Below are 19,766 nucleotides of genomic sequence, written 5' to 3' on the forward strand. Positions count from 1 at the left end.
ATATGAATACCTCCCTTTTGTCAAGGAAATTCTCTTGTACCATATTTTGTTTAACTATTTGGTATTCATTGTCTTATGACGCCAGCTCCATGCTCATAGGAAATATAATTTTTTGGGAAGGGTATTAAGTCGAAAATTTGCAGGGAAGGGTATTAAGTTTGTAAAATCTTATAATTAGACAGATTGTAAAAGTTATCTTATTGTCATTCCACAATTCCTGACCTAATATGACAAAATTTTTAATCAATTTGTATATTTCATAGCTAACAAACCTGAGGTCTTTACAATAGGGATAATCTTCTAGCAGTAAGCTGGAAACCGGAAAAACAATCAAAGATTGTAAAAACAAGGAATACTGTATTATTGCCTAGGGTAAGTAACATCCAATTGATTAATTGTTGAGATTATTGCAAGTTTGTTTTCTTTATCCTGATTTTTAGCATTTATCCTTTTTTCTTAACCATGAATGAAATTCAGATTAAGGGTTTTTTTCCCCATCAGGCATGTTAAAAAAAAATTTTCTACATATTTGGGAGTTAAAGTTTGAAAAAATATTAATCAATTTAAATTCCATTATATTTTAAATAACTCATACAGAATATGATTGCAGTTTTTCATATACATTAAACATAAGTGTTCTAAATAGGTGGTTATTTACAAAATAAAGTAAAATATCCAAAACCATTAATGAAACATTTGCCATCAATGTGCAGCTTCTGTTGGCTTGCCATAAGTTTTTTCCCACCATTCTACATATTCCTTTTTACGTTGTTCACGACGTGCAAAGTATTCTGGATAGGCAGCTTTTTCCATTGGATGCCAGTAATCCAGAACCCAGTCTGGTGGTAAAACTTCACGGTCAAACGCTACGCCTCCCGGTGATAAAGTAACTGGAAAGTTAATTTTAGGCTATAAAAATTATATATATTAAAACTATGCAAAACTACACACATTTTCAGTGTTTGTTTTATAGATACAAACTACTAGCTTATAGTAATGTTTAAACTTCATGAACCAGATTAGGAAGACCATCTGAAAGTTAAGCAAGTATGATTTACTTTAGCAGTGACATCTTCCCCACATGTAAGTTAGGCTAGGTTACCCTGACCTGACTGAATCACAAATTAACTATAAGTCCTCGACTAATGAATATGACCTATTTATCTTAATCAATTGGGCAAGCAGCCAGAGCTACCACCCAATTGGGTAACAGCCAAAGTATCTGCCCAAATAGGTAAACAGCCTGTGTTACAAATTGAATTTTTTTAGAAAAATGACAAATTTTTAAAGACTTATTTGTATTTTTTATGGCTACAAACCTGAGGTCTTAACAATAGGATAATTTTCTATCACCTACCGGGATCCAGTTATACAATCAGAAATTGAAAAGTAAGGAATCTGTGAGATCTGACATCATATGTATCTATCGGATGAAAACTGGTCAAAGACTGCCCACCTGGGTGAGAGTCACGGTTGCCTACTCTCCACCATTTACCCACTTGTTTGCCCATTTTTGCTATTTTGCTTGTCTGTATGTGTGTGCTTGTGTTATTATGGCTTCCTCTGCATTGTCTCGACCTCGCCAACGTATGTGCCCGGGAACTCAAGGTTTCTCGTGTTCTCGTTTCCTGGCTTCTTCGCCTACGAACCCACACTCCAAATGCAGTAGGTGTTGTATTAATGCTTGTACTATAACAAATCCCTGCCTGGAATGTTGTAGGTGACCTAAATCACATTGGAAGTTACTTTGTAGTAAGAGGGAGCATCGTAGTTTTGACTCTTCCTTCACGGGAAGGGTTTTCATTGCCTCGCGCAGATGCTTCGTTTTCTTCCGCAGTCACACCCCATGATGCTAGAGTTTATGTGCTCGTCTCCCCTTCCTTTTCTTCCATCAATATATTGGGAGGACCTCAGGCTGATTTAAAGTGTAATGACACCCCCTCTCCCTCTAGGGTTAATTTGCTTCCCAGGGGAGAGGGTTGTACCAAAGGCAACAAGTACTTTGATGTTGGACACATTTCTAACTGGTAGCAAGAAATTGAAATACGTATTAACAGGGAGAACAACAAAGGCAACTTGTCAATTTGGATAACTTTGTCCTACATCAGAAGAAAATTCTATTGCTGTCAATTCTCAAAAGTTCCCATGTTCGAGCTTCATGGCTTCCTCTAAGACAGATGCAACTTGCAGTAGATGTACTTCCCAGCCTATTCCTTCTGCTTTGTCACCAGCTGATTTTATGTATAATGCTGCCCATCTCTCAAAGGTGGAATGTTGCCCCTTCAGGTAGGGTGGGGTCTGCTCCATCTTGCTTGTTTGTTAGTAAGTTTGTAATTTGAAATATTATTTGGGATATATAGAAATATTTGAGTATATGTTAGGATGTTTCAATGTGTTTTATTTCTTCTTCAATGGTATATTTACTTACTCATGCTGCATAGTAAGCTTTAGTGTGGAATTTTTTCTCTCTATGTCATCGTTGTTACTTCTCTAACACCTAGGTGTGTGTTTAATTATGTTCTTTTATTAGTTAAGACAATATTTTGTTTCAATGACAATTTCTGGGAACGTCGTAATGTTTTAGTCTTTCAGATTTTGTGAGGATCAGGACATTCGAGAATTTACAGATTCGTGTTGCAGACAAGGGTTATGTACGAGGATTCATCTTACTTAACATAGACTAGCAGAAATTTTCATTCACTTTCTCAAAACGAATTTTGACGCAGAATTTCTACAATTACATTGGTCCCGACTATTTTCTCAGGACCAGTCAGAATTTACTGTCTCATCTCTTTCTTGTCAAGCTGTGGGAGGGGGGAAAAGTGAGTCATATGGCTCACTCCCTTCCCTCACATATGAGTTTTTTCTGCTTCACTCAGGGTGGGAGATTCTTCCCTTCCTGAGGGGGAAGGCATGTTATTTGTTTCTTTTCAGGCTCTACAGTTTAGTTCTCTGGATTTCCCCAACATCTTGCGCAACAGTTGTCAACCCTGCTTCTCATCAATCTAGTGATTGATGAGGGGAACCAAACAAATCCCAAAAACTATCCTTAAAGTTTTAAATTTAAATATTATATGTACATTTACATAACTATGGATTTGTTTCTCTGTTTGAACTCGTGCTACTATGAGGATTTTTTAATCAATAGGATAACTTCTAGTGCCAACCTGGATCTGGTTAAATCGGAGATGAAAAAGCAAGGAATCTTTTGAGATTTGGCAACACGTACATACATCGGGTGAAAACCAGGTGTGCGCCCCATCCCTCAGTCGATGCGTCTGAGAACAGCAACATCTCCGGGGATGGGGGAGTAAGAAGAGGCACTCCTCTTACAAGGTTCCCGTCGTCCAGCCACCAGGGTAGGTCCTGCCTCACCACCTCCGTGAGGGACACAGGGAAAAAAAGGAGGGTCTCTTGCCTGTGACCAACACTCCATTAGTCTCCACTGAAGAGACCGCAGGTGAAGACGCCCGTGAGGGACTAGCTTCTCGAGAGACGACAGGTGACCAATCACGACCTGCCACTCCTGAGCTGGTTGCTCCTGTAGAGACAGGAACTGTCCTGCTGCCTCCCTGAACCTGCTGATCCGCGAATCTGCGGGGAAGACTCGCCCTGCTACTGTGTCGATCAGCATGCCCAGGTACTTCATCCTCTGCTTGGGCTCGAGATCCGACTTCTCGTAATTCACTACGATCCCCAGATCGCGGCAGAATTCGAGGAGTCGATCTCTGTCCTGCAGCAACTGCAAGCGGGAGCTCGCCAGGACTAACCAATCGTCGAGATACCCCAGAAGACATATCCCTACCGAGTGGGCCCAAGCCGACACCAGCGTGAACACCTGTGGGGCTGTTAAAAGACCGAAACAAAGTGCCCTAAATTGGTACACCGTCCCATCGAGGATGAAGCGGAGGTACTTCCTGGAGGATTGATGGGTGAGTATCTGGAAATACGCGTCCTTCAGATCCACCAAAAGCATGAAGTCGTTCTCCCTGATGGAATCGAGCACCGATTGTGCTGTTTCCATCGTGAACCGAATCTGGCGAACGAATCGGTTCAAGGGAGAGAGCTCTATCACCGGGCGCCAGGCCCCCAAGGACTTCTCCACCAGGAAAAGTCGACTGTAGAAGCCCGGTGACTACGTTTGCAGATGGACCGGGTTGTAGGTGAGGGGTGGCCGGGACTCAAAGGGTAGTAAATATCCTTCCCGAAGGACGTTCACTATCCAGGTCTCCGCTCCGGAACGCTGCCATGTTGCCCAATGGCTCGCCAGGCACCCCCCTTCCGGCAGCAGGTGAGGGGGAACGCCGTCCCTAGCATTTCCCTCCTCTCTTCAACTTCTTCCCAGATCCTCCTCGAGAGAAGGACTGGGAGGAGGGCTGGTTACGGTAACTCCTTACAGTAAAAGTCGAAGGCAGAGTCTTTCCTCTCGGCTTCGATGAGGCGATTGTCCCTAGCTGCAGAGGCAGAGCTAGCTAAACTCTTGGGCTTAGCCGCAGTCGTTCGAGGTTGCCCAGCCACCTTCGTGACTGCCTGGTGGACGAGATGGTCACTGTTGTCAGTGGACCGCTGTTCCACCGCAGCGTCCACCATCTCTCTGGGGAAGAGAGAGGAGGAACTCTGCACCAGTCTGTTGCGAAGACCCAAGGCCGCCTCTCGCCCAGCCACCCTAGTCACTCGAGTGAGAACAGCGTCTCTACACCGGAGAACCAGGTTGGCCCATAGGTTAGCCGGCTGGTGGGCCAGGTAAGAGATGGCTCTACCTCCAGACTGGCATAGTCTCACAAAAGCCGGGTCCCCTTCAGGAGTGATGTTCCCCAAGGAGGCCGCGGCTTTCGACACTGAGGGACCACAGGTCGACCCAGGAGAATGCTTGGAATGCTGCCAGAGCGGTAGATTCCAAGGCAAGTGCCTCTTGCTGCGAGAACCAGAGGTTCTCCGACAGGAGCTGCTGCAGAGACACCACCGGAGTTGGCCTAGCTAGCTACGGGTTAACCTGTTTGGGCGGCAGAGGGTCTTTGGAAGGCACGTAAAAACGCCTCTGTCGCAGTAGAGGTGGGGGAAGGAGCTTGGAAGACCTACCGGATTGAAGCGAACCTTCCTGTCCGGAGACGAGAGCGTCCACCTGGCTCAATATGCTGTCAGCCAAGGCCGATTGCGGCAGACCCACTGTCGTCCTGGGTTCCTTTTTTGGTCCCCAGAACGACTCCAAACCCAATGTAGGCTCGGAAGGTGGGAGCGGTGATCCTTCCCCGAGGTCGTTGTGCTGATGAATCAGCGCAATAACCTCCGCGAACAGCCTCTGGATCTCAGGAGTGACTGCATCCTGAGGAGACGGACCGTCAAGCCCGTCCAGCGAGAACGCCTCCCGAGACCCTCCTCCTTCCGCAGGAGGAACCACAACAGACCCCTCATGGTCTCCTCCTGCCACTTGCGCATATGATCTGTCGGTCCTAGGACCGTGCCAGGTTCGTAGGGCGTCGTGGTGGGATTGTGCCCCTCGCGATCACTCCTGATCGCCTCGCTCTTCCCGGTGTAGCCCGAGGAAGTTGAAGGGATAGGAGAGGAAGACCTGACACTCACCCTGCGCCCACCAGTAGAACCGGTGTGCTGAGGGGGCTGCAGGTGATCGCCAACCCGCGGTGGCGATCGAGTTGCAGGCCTGGTCGAGCGGCTGGACCGAGAACAGCAGCGACGGTCCCGAGCGTCAGAAGAGCTGCTGCTGGTCCCCCTCTCCGCCCAGTCCCGGTAGGAGCGGCGGTCAAGGGACCTGCAGAGTCCGCTGTCGCGGTGGGAGCGAGGTCTGTCTTCATGGCATGCCACTTCCTCGCCTCAGCCTGCGACCGGTCTGGAACCGTCGCGTCAGCCCTGGGTACCAGCGGATCGCCACAAGAGCGATCGCTGGTCTGGTGGGCGTCACCTGAGCGACCCCCACCAGTCTTCCGTCCCATGCCTGGATCCTGGCACTGAGAGGCCGAGATGGTACCTGGCGCCGAGGCAGAACCTCTGGTGCCAGGCGAGGAGGTACCAGTGTTAGCCGGCACTCCTCCGGTCCCCGTCTTCTTCTTCCGGAGAGACGGGCCCGTTCCTGAAGGAACAGGAGGACCAGCGGAAGTCCCAACCGTCCCACCGGAGTGGGATAGACCCTTAAAAGTCTCAGGACGAGCCTTCTTTGGGGGGGGGAGAAGCTACCTTCTTCTTCTTCTTCAGCTCTGGGGCCTTAGAACTTGAAGGGGAAGCGGCGGCAGACGACGACGACGAAGAAGATGTACCGAGTCAGGGGGTAGTAGTAACTATCCCTGTGAAATGTCATAAGAAACTATTCTTCCCTATATCACTGAGCTGGGTTTGAGTGTTGATATACGAGTTGCCATAAGTCAATTATGGCTCATTCAAGTGATATGAACGTTTTCCCCCAAAATATGCTCAAATTTCTTGGCAAGAAATCCGTATCTATTATAATGCCTCACATGATCATATCCAGATGCAAGGGGTAAGATGCTTCAGGTCAGCTTGATCCAGTTTTTTTTATTTGTTTGGGTTCTTCAAAGGAACTTGGGAGCAATTATCAAAGCTTTGAAAAGGAAGGTCCATCTACACATCTAATGCCTCCCATGGTGGGACGTATCTTTGATACGTGTATACCCTGGCATTTAAAACTTGAAAGACAGCAGCCATAAAAAGCATAACTCTAATGGCAGTGTTCTTAATAGAATTAGCCTCAGTGATTGTGCACAATCAGAATTGGTAAAGTACTACGTAGACATGTTTTACTTCCTGGGTTCAGTACTTTAACAGAGGTAAATTGGGGCTGTAGCTATGCCAGTATCCGGAAAAGGAAAATGAAGATTGAAGCTACCCTAAAGTATATCATGAAAGTCACCCATGACATATGCGAGGTTTCAATTTGAGGGGCACAACACACAGTTCCTGAAAGCTTATCCAATTGAACATATTGTAGCAGTGTTCTCCCATCTTTGTGTGTCTGGAGCTCTTGAATTAGAGGATTAGGCACATATAAACTCATGAGTTTGCATTAAAAAATTAACTTGCGAATTTCAATAAATTCATGAAACAGGCCTAGGCTAGTATATATAGGTAACCAGAATTCACAGTGGAAATGCATACCTAATTATGCATCGAGATGATGTATACGTACAGTAATATAAAAACTTTTGAAATAATGTGTCAAACCAGAAAAAATATGTATACCCACATGAGCAATTTAATCCTAAAGAACAAATATGTATACATTAAAATAAAATGGGTAAAAAGTGGCACACCAAATGCACTTCCAAAAATACTTACACTTTTTGGGTTGATAGTGAATAAGACTAAAAAGTTCTTTTTCTCCTTCCTCTAACAATTGTTGAGCAACTCTCAAGTCTTTGACATCCCTGTTTTCATCAAACCTTGCTCGTAACAGCACAGCTCTATAGCGGTACATGGGCCTGAATAGAAATTAAACCAAAAGTATAATGGACAATTTAAATATTATCTGAACTAATAAAAAATACTGCACCAGAATTAGAAAATAATGATCAATCCTACCTTCTCTATAAATAAATCAACATTGAACAACAAATCATATAACTTCTCAAGATACATTGGATCACTAAATATCTAATTCATAATTCACTTTATGGGCAGTTAAATTATTATCAATAATTAGGTATGTAACCTAAAATTTTGTACATTAAATAATCTATAAACAATTCAAACCCTGTAACGTATAAAACCAAAGAATAAAACAAGGCTAAAAAAATTCTAATTAATTAATATTCAACAAAAGTTTAAACAACTTCTGAAAAAAATTTATTTTACCCAAGAATGTACTAGTTATATTTTTTGTAATTTATGGTGAGGTAATAGCATTTTTAATGACAAAGTATTTGCTACTTACTAAAAATGACAATTTGTTGAAAATTGCATTTTTCCTAACTATACAAACCTGAGGTCCTTTAACAATAGAAAGGTAATTACGGCAGCCGGGGAGGGCGTAAGCTTCGAACAAGGGGAGAACGGTAGTTAACTGCTTGTCCGATCGTCCGCGCGCCCGAGAGGTGAAGAATCACTTTTGCTTTAGGCCCATGCAAAAAGTTGCAGAGTGAGGGGTGGCATGAGGTGGGACTATATGTAAAGGACCTCAGGTTTGTATAGTTAGGAAAAATGCAATTTTCGACAAATTGTCATTTGTTCCGATACGTAATATAAACCCTCGGTCCTTTAACAATAGGAAGACTCACTTCTTGGTGGGAGGAATCTGAGTCTTTTTGGTGAACAGACTGGTGTTCGTCCAACCCTGGAGTGCCTCCCTGGTCGTAAGAGCAAGGGAGGGATCCAAACCTCTGTCCGATTGATCGGGGTGTGCACCGCAGGATCAATGGTCAGACCTCTGGGCCAAGTACTAAGAGAGAGGCAAGCGTATCTCTTCGTACCAGCAAGCAAGAACTTGTTCCTGTTTGCAAGAGACAATCATAAAATGATGGGTTTGTCTCAATTTGGCATCCACTTCCTTTCCCCCTTGTTGGAGGAAGTGGTGGATATTTACTCCTATCCCTACTGAAAGGGATAGGATGGTGCTCTATTGAGTAGCTCACCTGCATCTCGTCCTTACCCAGCAGGGTGACGACCGTGTCCCTCTACCCAAAGGTAGAGGGAAGAAAAAGATGGGAAGAGGAGCCAGTCACACACTCATTCCTCATCCATTCTTACGGTCACCCAGGACTCGATGCTGTTCAGCCTGCGAGGGTCTGGGTTAACTACACAACGTGTTGAGCAACCACCACGGTTCCCAAGGAAAAAGATCCAAGGAACTGTGGGCAATATCCTGAAGGTAGAAGGAGGTGCATGCGGTCCGGTTGGACCAGGCGCCTGCCTTCATTACCTGCGCCACGGAGAAGTTCTTGCGGAACGCGAGAGAATGATGAAGAGGCGTCCACACTCATCCTGGGTGTCGAGTTTCTTCAGACAGCTCCGTCGCACCTTCACCACAGGACAAAGCAGCATAGCCTTCGTATCGGAGGCGGTGAAGTCCATTAGGGAGGGTATTGTGAAGGACTCGAACCAATCGTCAGTTACCGAAGGGTTCTGAGTCTTCGCTACTAAGAAGATCGGTACGAAATCGAGCGTCACAAATCCCCATCCCTTTGTGCTTGACTTCTCAAGAGAAGTCATGCAGTTACCTAAGACGAAAAGAAGGGAATAGTCGTATGACCTATCCCTCTTCTCGACTTTGGTTATGTACAGTACTCATACTGACAAGCTATTAAGACGAAGTAATGATTGCTCTGGAACAACCGAACTAAGTCCACAGCATAGTTCGTAACTGACTCGGGCGCTTTGACAGCTGCCGACTGACTGGTTCGGAATCAGTAGAGGCAAGTTGTCCAAGCATCCGGGTAAGTCACGTGACCTTCGCCCTTTAAAGAGTTATGCTGAGAGACCAACAAATAAAATATTTGAATTTACCTTAAGTTAGAGTGATTGATGCAAAACTTAAGCACTATAACAGATGAGGACCAGCTACCGGAGATGGAATACTTACCCCGTCTAAAAGCTGGCTCACCAGATCGTAACAGATGGTACACGTTTCATGGTACCAGACCTGGATGTCCCCGTGCGGAGTCGCGCATGGAGCATGGGACCGGCAAACTTCGTGTCCACATGGGTCCTGAAGTGTGGCGGCGCATCCCGGATGCTCACAGTTGGTGGTCTGTAAGTGAAAAGACACATGAGTATCTTAAAGACTATCACTTACAGGCTAAAGGACAGAAGAACTCCGTTGCATGCCGGAGCTCGGAAAAAATTTGGGCATAACCCCTCCCTTAATCGCCTGAATAGGCTATAACCCCGGAGGGATCCGGTGAAACACGAAGGGAGGGGGGATGGTTTAAGGTACTTAAGATAAACTTAATAGTTTAACATAATAGATCTTAAACCTAAAAACTCGAACGTACCGGACTAAGTCCAGTGCGTGGCGGAGTGTATAACTCAGTGAAACGGAGAGGTTAGACGGGACCGCTTGTATGTTCCGGTCCACCCCGTGGGGTAGACTAGCACCTTTCCGCTGGATGCCAGGTCTCCGGTGGTAAAGGAGCCCTAGTAAGGTGGGAAAGAGCAAGGGACATACAGACTCGGGCTAGTAACGGAGCGACGGGGTAGTAATGTAGGGGGGAAAGGCCAGTCCCCCCGCACCTCACCACCCGACCGGACCGAGAAGCCGGAGAGGTCGAGTCCAGTCTGGGTCTGTCCCGTCCCTCTACCCCCTCCGCCTGGGGGGAGAGAGGGAGGCAGGCTCGGGTATGTGGAGCGAGCATGGGCAGGCCAACCCACCCCCCCCGACCCTATGGAAGAGCGGGAGGGGGGAAAGGTGACTGGACAGGCGTCTGGCTGCCTCGTGATCACGTAGTGACCACGGGGCGATAAGAACAACAACTAAGCCTAGAAACATAACCAACTGATCAGAGAGATGCTATCGGGAAGCAACCGAGCTGAAGAGCGGTAACATATAGGCCCAATGGGCCATGACCTAGGCTAAGCAAGCCAGACGCCTAACTAACCTAACAAATATCACATAAATAATACAATTGAATAATAAAATGAAAGAAAGAAAACAATATAGTAGGAGAAAAAATCCAGGAGTGTACGACTAACCCGAAGGCAAGTCTACCACTCAAAGCTAGCCGAGGCCGATACTAAGAGCCGTGGCTAGGGTCTGGATGGAAGAGCCTACATAAGGTAAAAGACATGCATGCATGACAAAACCGTGTAGACCGTACCCTAAACAAAGCGGATAATAAAATAGAGCGTACATAAGCAAGGGGATGTTCTGGGTATGGGCGACCCAGAACGGACCCACCACGAGGCAGAACCATGCTGCCATGCTTCCGACCTAGAGTTCGTATTTATACCTAAAAAACGGCAAATACGTGCTCAGGGCCGGAAAAAACCAATTAGCAATAAACACTGAGTACTTAACTTAGCTGCACGCTCCATGGTAATAAAATCCAAAGGAAAGGGCACAAAAACACAGAGAAGAAAATGGCACGTGTGTATCGTGTGCGCTAACTGAAAAGGATGGCCACCAGAGGCGCAGCAGTTGGCAGCATGGGATGGAGTAGTAGTAGTAGGTGCTGCCCACTCTGTGGGTCGGCTCTCCTCTTGGGGGATTTTGTAGTGGGAGAATTCTATTGGTTTTTGGCTCGTGGTAGTGGTCTCACTCGCCATAGTGTTCATACCGACACCCTCTGGGAGGGTGAGCGAGTCAGTTATACTGACCTTTTTCTTTATTTATTTATTCTCTGGTATGTGTTAGTACATTTACCCTAGAAATAATAGATTAAAGGATATTTCGCGCAGCGACACGAGCTGAGCCCAGAAATAAAATATTTGTTAGTCACCGATGCCGGACGGCGCGGCGATGATTCTCTTAATGCATAAGCTCAAAAGGCGAAAGTCAATTGCCTTCAAAAGACCGAGGTCCCTGATGGCAAGAAAATCTCATAGACGTTGAATCTCAGCTTAAGGAGAACAACACTATGTGACGTTGAAGACGAAGGTAGGCAATGAATGCAACCTACGTCTTCCAGCTGAATCGAGAGAAGGAATCTCAAGATTCTAAACCTGTGCTTACAAATGACTGAAAACGCTAACCGCCATTTCATTGCTGTCCGTTGTGCAATGAAAGCGGGGCGTTCTTCAGTAATGAAACACAGGGGAGAGCCGCTTGAAGAACTGCTTCTCATGGGCTGAACGTTTGGAAGTAGAGCTGGCAGGTGTGGGAGTAGGCGATGTCTTTCAATACATCTGCTAATCCGGGGTGAACAATGAACAATTGTACACCTCCGAATACAAGATATTTTGAGGACAAACTCAGATTCCGCAAAAATCATTCGCATTATCGGGATACGATGCAGCAAGAGACTATTACAGAATTCTGTTACCGTGCGGTAAACAGAAAGATAGAGTCGAATAGATATCTCTGTTTAAAATTCTCGCAATACCGAAGACGATGAATACTAGCGTTTCACAGCAGTAGATGGTCATTCATGTATGCGAGAATCCCCGTTAATCAGAGACTTAAGTCCGTGATTGTTGGGCAGAGATACGGTTGTTATTCAATCAAAGCAGGTGAGAAAGACATAAACAACCGTCTATCTCAAAGCGGCAGCTGATACTGAAATGCCTCGGGCAATTCAATACGCAGTAGCTGTCGCTGACTCGTCATCCTGAGTTGCCAAGTAATCCTTTCCACGAAGGAATGCGTTCGGCTAGAACCACCGAGCATAAAAAGATATGCTCGAGCAATTATATTTAAGCGAAACGAATTTCGGTAAATATAAAAGCTTAAATGGTGTTGTTGTGACAACACCATAAGTATATAAAATTGAAACTGGAAACTCCTGGGAGGTTGCAGGCAACCCGGGTTGCAGTTCAATTAGAATACTTTTCGTCTAAGTCGCAATCCGTAGAATAACCAGGATATGCGCCTACCCCTCGGACCATTCAACTGCTTAGCAGAATCATGTCGCGAGGTTAATATACGTAGTATATTTGTAGGATTCTGAACAACGATCTCCATCCTAAATTCTTTCCTTCAAGAAAACAAAATAAGGATTGGAGATCGACCACCTTCGTTCTCTATTAAAGAGAGTGAAGGAGAAGTCTTCCTCGAAGGAAAGCTTCAATGGTGAACAGAATACTAAGACGATAGTTCCAGCCAAACTGGATATTCCCGTCCGTTCTTCTCTATTCCAGGTTGGTCGCCTACTGTGAGATAGTCTTCTTTCAGCAGCAGTCTTCTTCCTAATGCTAGAAATTCCAGGAATTCGAGCATAGGCGAGGTTCCCGATTATCGTGTAACATATCGGGGATTCTCGTCTCGCTCACTTTGGACCGTGGTCTCGCCTATGTGTTTGGAGATCGTAAGAAACTCTAACACTGAATGCGCTAGAAATTCCGTAGAATTCTAAGCAGTCTGCGAAACCCCCACCGAATTCGTCAAACGATATCGGCTGGTGGTCCTCTCGATTCCCGTAGAAATCGAGAATGGGGCAGGATCCCTCCTCAACGACCGGGGCTTACGTCAGGTAGGACCCGAAGGTCCCCCCTGGTAGCGCAGTCCCCAACGTGGGATCCTACAGAGAAATCTCTGTAGGATCCTTCCCCTTTCCCTCGTAGCCGTAAGGAGGGAATGGGGAAGGAATTGGATACTCGCTCGCCTTCCCAGTGGAACTAGCAGTTGGAGAAGAGTAGGAGCAGCCATCGCCTTGCGGCGATGGCCTCTCAGAGTCTGGGAAAACGTATCGTCAGGAGAAAAACGTTTTCCCGAGGAGGGTTACGAACTCTCACTGTAGGTAAGGGTCTGCCGCCACTGTGAACGTCGTCTGGGTGGGGCTGATCGACACCTGACAGGAGAGAGCCGATACCGTCCTCCGACTCATTCCAGTCCTCGTCGAGGTCGAAACCTCTCAGGAGGACCGAAGGAGTATTTAAATACGGTGTCCGAAGACACGTAGAAACGCCGCTGTCGCAGTAGAGGAGGTGGAAGTAGCTTGATCGACCGGCCAGAACTGAGAGAGCCTTCTTGTCCGGAGACGAGAGACTCTGGTTCAAGACAGAATCGGCAAGCTCCGATCGCGGCATACCCACCGTCGGTTTGGGTTCCCTCTCGGGCCCCAAAACGACTCGAGCAGAGACATGGGCTCTGCTGGTGGGAGCGGCGATCCTTCCCCCCGGTCGTTGTGCTGACGAATCAGTGCAATAACCTGGGTAAAGTTACTCTGAATCTCGGAAGTTACAGCGTCTTGAGGAGTAGGACCGTCCAGTCCCTCCAACAAGAGCAGCTCCCAGGACCCTCCTCCTTCAGAAGAAGGACCAGCAACAGATCCCTGACGGTTGCCTCCAATCACTTGCGCGTACGTCCCGGTTGGTCCTAAGACCAACCTGGCACGTGCGGCGTCGTGACGGGATCGTGAGCGGCGCATCTCTCACGATCACTCCTATATACCTCGCTCTTCCTGGCGTATGCCGAGGAAGTTGAAGGTATCGGAGAGACAGAACTGACGCTACCCCCTCTCCCCCTGACGGTCGCCTCCAATCACTTGCGCGTACGTCCTGGTTGGTCCTAAGACCATACGTGGCACGTGCGGCGTCGTGACGGGATCGTGAGCGGCGCACCTCTCACGATCACTCCTAGCTACCTCGCTCTTCCCGGTGTAGCCCGAGGAAGTTGAAGGTAGTGGAGAGGACAGACCTGACGCTCCCCCCCGCTCGCTGGCAGGACCAGCGTACGTGGGGGGCTGCAGCCGATCACCAACCCGCGGTGGGGATCGATCTGCAGGCCTGGCCGTGCCGCTCACCTGTGGCGAGCGGCTCGACTGAGCACGTCGACCCCGGTCCCGTGCATCAGACGAGCTGCTGCTGGTCACCGTATCCGCCCGGTCCCTGTGGGAGCGGCGGTCAGGTGACCTGCAGAGCTCGCTTTCGCCGTGAGACCGGTGAGCGTCCTCGCGGCACGTCAAACCGCTGGTACCAGCCGAGGCTGGTACCGTCGGTCGAGGGGACCTGGGGGACCTCTTCCCAGCCTCAACCCGTGGCCGGTCAGAGACCGTCACGTCCACCCGAGGTACCGGCTGGTCGCTGCGAGAGCGGCCGCTGGCCTGGCGAGAGTCACCTGAGCGGCTCTCGACAGTCTTCTGCTCCGTGCCTCGGTCATGACGCTGAGCGAACTCAGGCGTCTTAACTTTGGCTGCACGGTCACCCGAAGGAGATCGTACACTCGGAACTTCTCGCGGACGAGAAACCGAGCCGGTACCTGGCTTAGCAGCAGAGCTGCCAAGACCAGGCGAGGGTGTACCAGCGGTAGCCAGCACACCCTTGGTCCCCGTCTTCTTCTTCTTCTCAGAAGGGGAGACGGGCCCCGTTCCCGAAGGAACAGGAGGACCAGCAGAAGAACCCCCCCGTCACACCGGAATGTGACGAGCCCTTCGAAGTTCCCGAAGGAGTCTTCTTAGGGGGAATAACAAAACCCGGTTACCAGCTGGTCGCTGCGAGAGCGGCCGCTGGCCTGGCGAGAGTCACCTGAGCGGTTCTCGCCAGCCTTCTGCTCCGTGCCGTGGTCTTGGCGCCGAGCGAACTCTGGCGCCGAAACTTTGGCTGCACGGTCTCCCGAGGGAGAGCGTACACTCGGGATCTCCCGCGAACGATGAGACCGAGCCGGAACCTGGCGTAGCGGCATCGCCGCTAGCACTAGGCGAGGAAGTACCAGAGCTAACCGATACTCCTCTGGTCCCCGTCTATCTTCTTCCTTACGGAAGGGGAGACGGGCCCCGCTCCCGAAGGAGCAGGAGGACCAGCAGAAGGACCCCCCGTCCCACCGAGGTGGGACGGGCCCTTAGAAGTTCCCGAAGGAGACTTCTTAGGGGGGGAGGCAGCCTTCTTCTTCTTCGGCTTATGGGCCTTAGAAGTCGAAGGGGAAGAGGCAGCAGCACAGACGAAGACGAAGATGACACCTTCCTCCTCTTCGTCAGCTCACGCAGGACAGTCGTCAGGTCCTCCATCCAGGCCGGAGTCGGGCCTATTGCCGAAGCAACACGGCCCGACTGCACCTGTCCGGAAGGACCTGGGACTGGGGAAGACACACCATGGGCAGGACCAGCATGGACAGGCGCAGGAACCAGGAGCGACAGGAACAGCAACCAGCTCAGGAGCGGCAGGAACAGCGGCAGCGGTAAACACAGAAGGGACAGCCAAGCCAGTAGCGGGAACCACATCAGCGACAGGTACGGCAGGCACCCAGCCATCGCCTCGTAGAATCATCGGCAGCCAGCGTGGTACTGGCGGCCGGTCCAGGGGCGAGCTGCTGGAACAGCGGAAGTCTGGGGCAGGCAACACGAAGAAAACACAGGCGGCGGCGGCATACCCCTCCTCGGTACGGCGGCGACCGGCCCTAGAAGCGGCAGACGGCGTCACCGACACAGCATGGGGAGTGTAGACCAGCGGGGGGAAGCAGCATAATCGGCCGTGAAGGTTGTAGTGGAGACCACTCCAAGGTCACCGCCCCAGACCTCGCTAGACTCTGCAGCAGATCGTGGATGCTAGGCACGCCCTGCAGCCGCAGTGGTCCATACCTGTCCAAGGTCGTCTCCCACGGCTGTAGCACCTGCGGTAGCACAGACAGATTAGTAAGAGGGGTTCCCTCACGCACGGGGGGGGAGACATGCCCCACCCCGACGAAGGAAGGAACCCCAAAAACAAAAATACGAGGAAGCTGAGCGGGGGGGCAGGAAAGAAGACGAAGAATCGGATACCAAGGGAGTCGCGGGAGAGCTTTCCGACGACTTCCTGGCAGACCTTCGCTTCCCCTACCCCGCACAGCAGTGAAAAGTAATATGAAAATGAAACAGAATACTGCACTTGCGATTCACTTCATAGAACTTAAAGAGGGAAAAATCAATTCCCGGTAAGAGCGGAAACTTGATCCATAATAATATGATGCTATCATAAATATATATGAAAACGAACAATACTGCACTTGCTATTTTCACTTTCACAGCAATAAATCGTAAGGATTAATTCCCGGGTAAGAGCGGAAATTGATCCAAAATTAAATTTGATGCAATTAATAAATGAAAATGAAAAGAAAACTGCATTGCGAATCCACTTTCATTGCATTCTATTCATACAAAATAAGAGGCTCTTGCCGAGCGCAATCAAGCTCTCGGCAACGAACGCACAGGGCAAAAATATAATGAAAAAGAGTACTTACATCTTTCAATTACACACTTTCGCTCAAAATACATGACTCGGCGCGAGTGCGCCTGCCCTCGGCACCGAGACATAATTCAAGGGTTCAATTCATGAAAAGAGCGGAAATCGCCGTCTCTACGGCGATAGCTCCATGTTGATTCATAATTAAGTAATGAAAATGAAAACAGTGTACTTACAGTTTCATTTTCAAGTCAAACCAAACCATTAGTAGAAAACACAATATAAACAAAGCATACGACGATGAAGCGGGCAGAGAGCGATGACGAACACGTCCTTCACACCCGCGGCCGAAAGCAAAAGTGATTCTTCACCTCTCGGGCGCGCGCACGATCGGACAAGCAGTTAACTACCGTTCTCCCCTTGTTCGAAGCTTACGACCGTCCCAGCTGCCGCTAGTTACCTTCCTATTGTTAAAGGACCGAGGGTTTGTATTACGTATCGGAACAATGTAGCTTTAAAAATGACAGAAAATGCAAAAGCAGGTGGAAACAGTAATTTTCCTAAAATTTATTTTTTAAATACTTACTTGTATATTTTTAATACCTGTATTTCCCTGCAGGTGGAAGGATGATAGTGACTGAAAACTAAACAACAGAATCGTTTAGTCTGAATCATCTACAACCCATCTCTTTCATGTGAGCTGCTGGTATGAGCATCTATTGTTTTCCCATTTAGTTTTTCTGTATCCACATGAGTGGAAAGGTTGAGGGGCAATACATGAAAGTGAGGTGAGGTTAGTATTTAAAAAATATATTTGACTATAAAAATTTCTATTTTTGAAGTCAATTTTACCTCTCTATCAGGGAGTCCCCAGTTATTGGCAGACTCGGTTATCGGCGACCCAGTTTTATGGAGCTTGTCTAGCGCCAGAATGGGCAGAGTTCCGGCTATCAGCACCATAAGGCACCAATAACAGTTCTATGGCGTCATAACATACCTAACAGAGGCACCATAATGGTGCTTATGGTGCCGATAACCGGTTATTGGTGCAATAAATCCTTCTGCTGGTAACATTGCCCAGTGAGGACTAATTAATTAGACCAAAAGAATTTCAGTATGATGCTGAAGGCTCTTGCAAGGGATACTAACCTCACTGATGAAAGTGGAACAAAAGTTCTTGTGCCTCAAGCAAGCAAAATGATGACAGTAAATAGTATATAAAGGTCCTTATCTATCATACAATAGCCACCTTCATACACCCCAAAGGTTACACTTGCTTTGTACATTAAAATACTCGGTAATTCTAAAGAATAACTCCACATGGACTGCAAAGAACGTAACCACAAATATGACATCCACTAAGTATTGGGGTGTCCAATGTATTTCGCCATGTTAAGTACTGGCCCCTGGGGGTTAATAACAGTTGACCGCCCAAAAATAACAGTAAATACTTAATAAGCAACACGAATGCAATAGGAAACTGTAATTTCCAAAGAAATACCCGACGCAGAGTTATCATTAAGATTTACCAAACACACTACACAATTCTGTATTATTTTACCATTTTTTTGGTCTGTAGAGCTTTCAAATACTAAATAAACTGATTAAGAAAGTTTGATTTGGCCGCATCACCTCCCACCTATGCCTTGCGCAAAATAACAAAAAGGTTTGGATGGATGGATGGATGCATGAGTTTTAGGGCAAAAGCCCAGGCACTGGGGCCAAAGAAGCCATTCAGCGCAAAAAGATCTGGAAATAGGGTAAAAAACCGCATGGTACAGGGGTGGACCATGTACGATCAATGTGTACAACCCCAAGAAAAGTACATTATAACGCGTCCTGACACCGGAGTAGAGGTCTTTAGCTCCGTCTCTCACCAACAACAAGTCGCGTCTGATGCCCATCTCCGATGTCAGGACGCGTTATAATGTACTTTTTTTAAGGTTGTACACATTGATCGTACATGGTCCACCCCTGTTCCATGCGGTTTTTTACCCTATATATAAATGATCCTATTAATTTTATTAGTTTTCCCACACTAGGTAGTATCATCCTCCTACCTGACAGGGGAAAGACAGTTATCATAACTGAGATAGGTAGGTAGCTATGCTTCATTTTAAATATGCAAATGGTATAGTACTATGAAGCCTCATTAACATAGGTAATGGCTTCTTTGTAATCACCTAAATTGACTTAAAAAATATGTTCATAGAGATAAGTTAGCACTACGCATGGCTACTTTCATTAACTTCTGTTTAACAGGAAATTATGGCCTCAATTTCTTACTTGGGAGAAAACACTTTACTTCGAGAAGAAAACACTTACTTTGAAAGGAAAGTAGCCTAGAGGTCTTGAGGTGTTGCTTCCACGGAGGTTGGCTTGTAACTGACCTATGCAATTTACTCGAACCTTGAGTTTGATTACCTAACTGTAACTGTAGGTTTAGGTATACCTATTTCAACAGAAGCAGTCAGCACGGACTGCAAGGAACATAACCGCGTATACGACATCCACTAGGGATTGGGGCGCCAAATGTATTTCGCCGTGTTCAGTACTGGCCCCTGGGGGGTTAATTACAGTCGTCAGAATAAATATTACTTATAAAATTCTTGTTCAGGAGGTAAAACTGCATAGAAAAACCGCAACTGCCATAGTCTAGGCCGCCAAGGATACGCTATAAGTACCCTAAATCTACCTAGGTTTATTGCATATTTTCCACCCTTAATAAAAAATGGGCATGCCTTGACCATCGGTAGACATGACGATCATTTAGAAGTCTAAATGCCCAGTACCCAACCTTGATACCATCAACGATAGGCTAGGTCCTACCTACAGTTCAAAGGATGCCTGGCCTAACCTGTTTTAAGTGAATACTCAAGAGTAATGCGACTCTTACCTCCTATCATACCATGCCTCAACGTTTCTGAGAGCTCTCTTGTACAAAGAACACACTTTTCTCGTGTGAGAGATGACCTCAACCTGGAGGAACGACATCTTTTCGTTTCTCTGTCTGTGATGTCGTCTTCACCGACGGGAAAATAAATACGTTCGAACTT

The 19,766-nt window shown here is 47.4% G+C and overlaps 1 protein-coding gene across 1 annotated transcript; it reads right to left on the reverse strand.

The window, feature by feature from the left end:
• Positions 1-558: 558 nt before the first annotated feature.
• On the reverse strand, positions 559-19,766 carry LOC135203169 (NADH dehydrogenase [ubiquinone] 1 beta subcomplex subunit 9-like). Its single transcript, XM_064232863.1, has 3 exons — positions 19,607-19,766; positions 7,306-7,448; positions 559-890 (listed from the first exon to the last, which is right to left on the reverse strand). The coding sequence occupies exons 1-3, from the start codon at positions 19,702-19,704 to the stop codon at positions 703-705; spliced, it is 429 nt and encodes a 142-aa protein (XP_064088933.1). The 5' UTR covers positions 19,705-19,766; the 3' UTR covers positions 559-702.

This window comes from Macrobrachium nipponense, chromosome 33, assembly GCF_015104395.2.
Source record: "Macrobrachium nipponense isolate FS-2020 chromosome 33, ASM1510439v2, whole genome shotgun sequence".
Classification (NCBI taxonomy): domain Eukaryota; kingdom Metazoa; phylum Arthropoda; class Malacostraca; order Decapoda; family Palaemonidae; genus Macrobrachium; species Macrobrachium nipponense.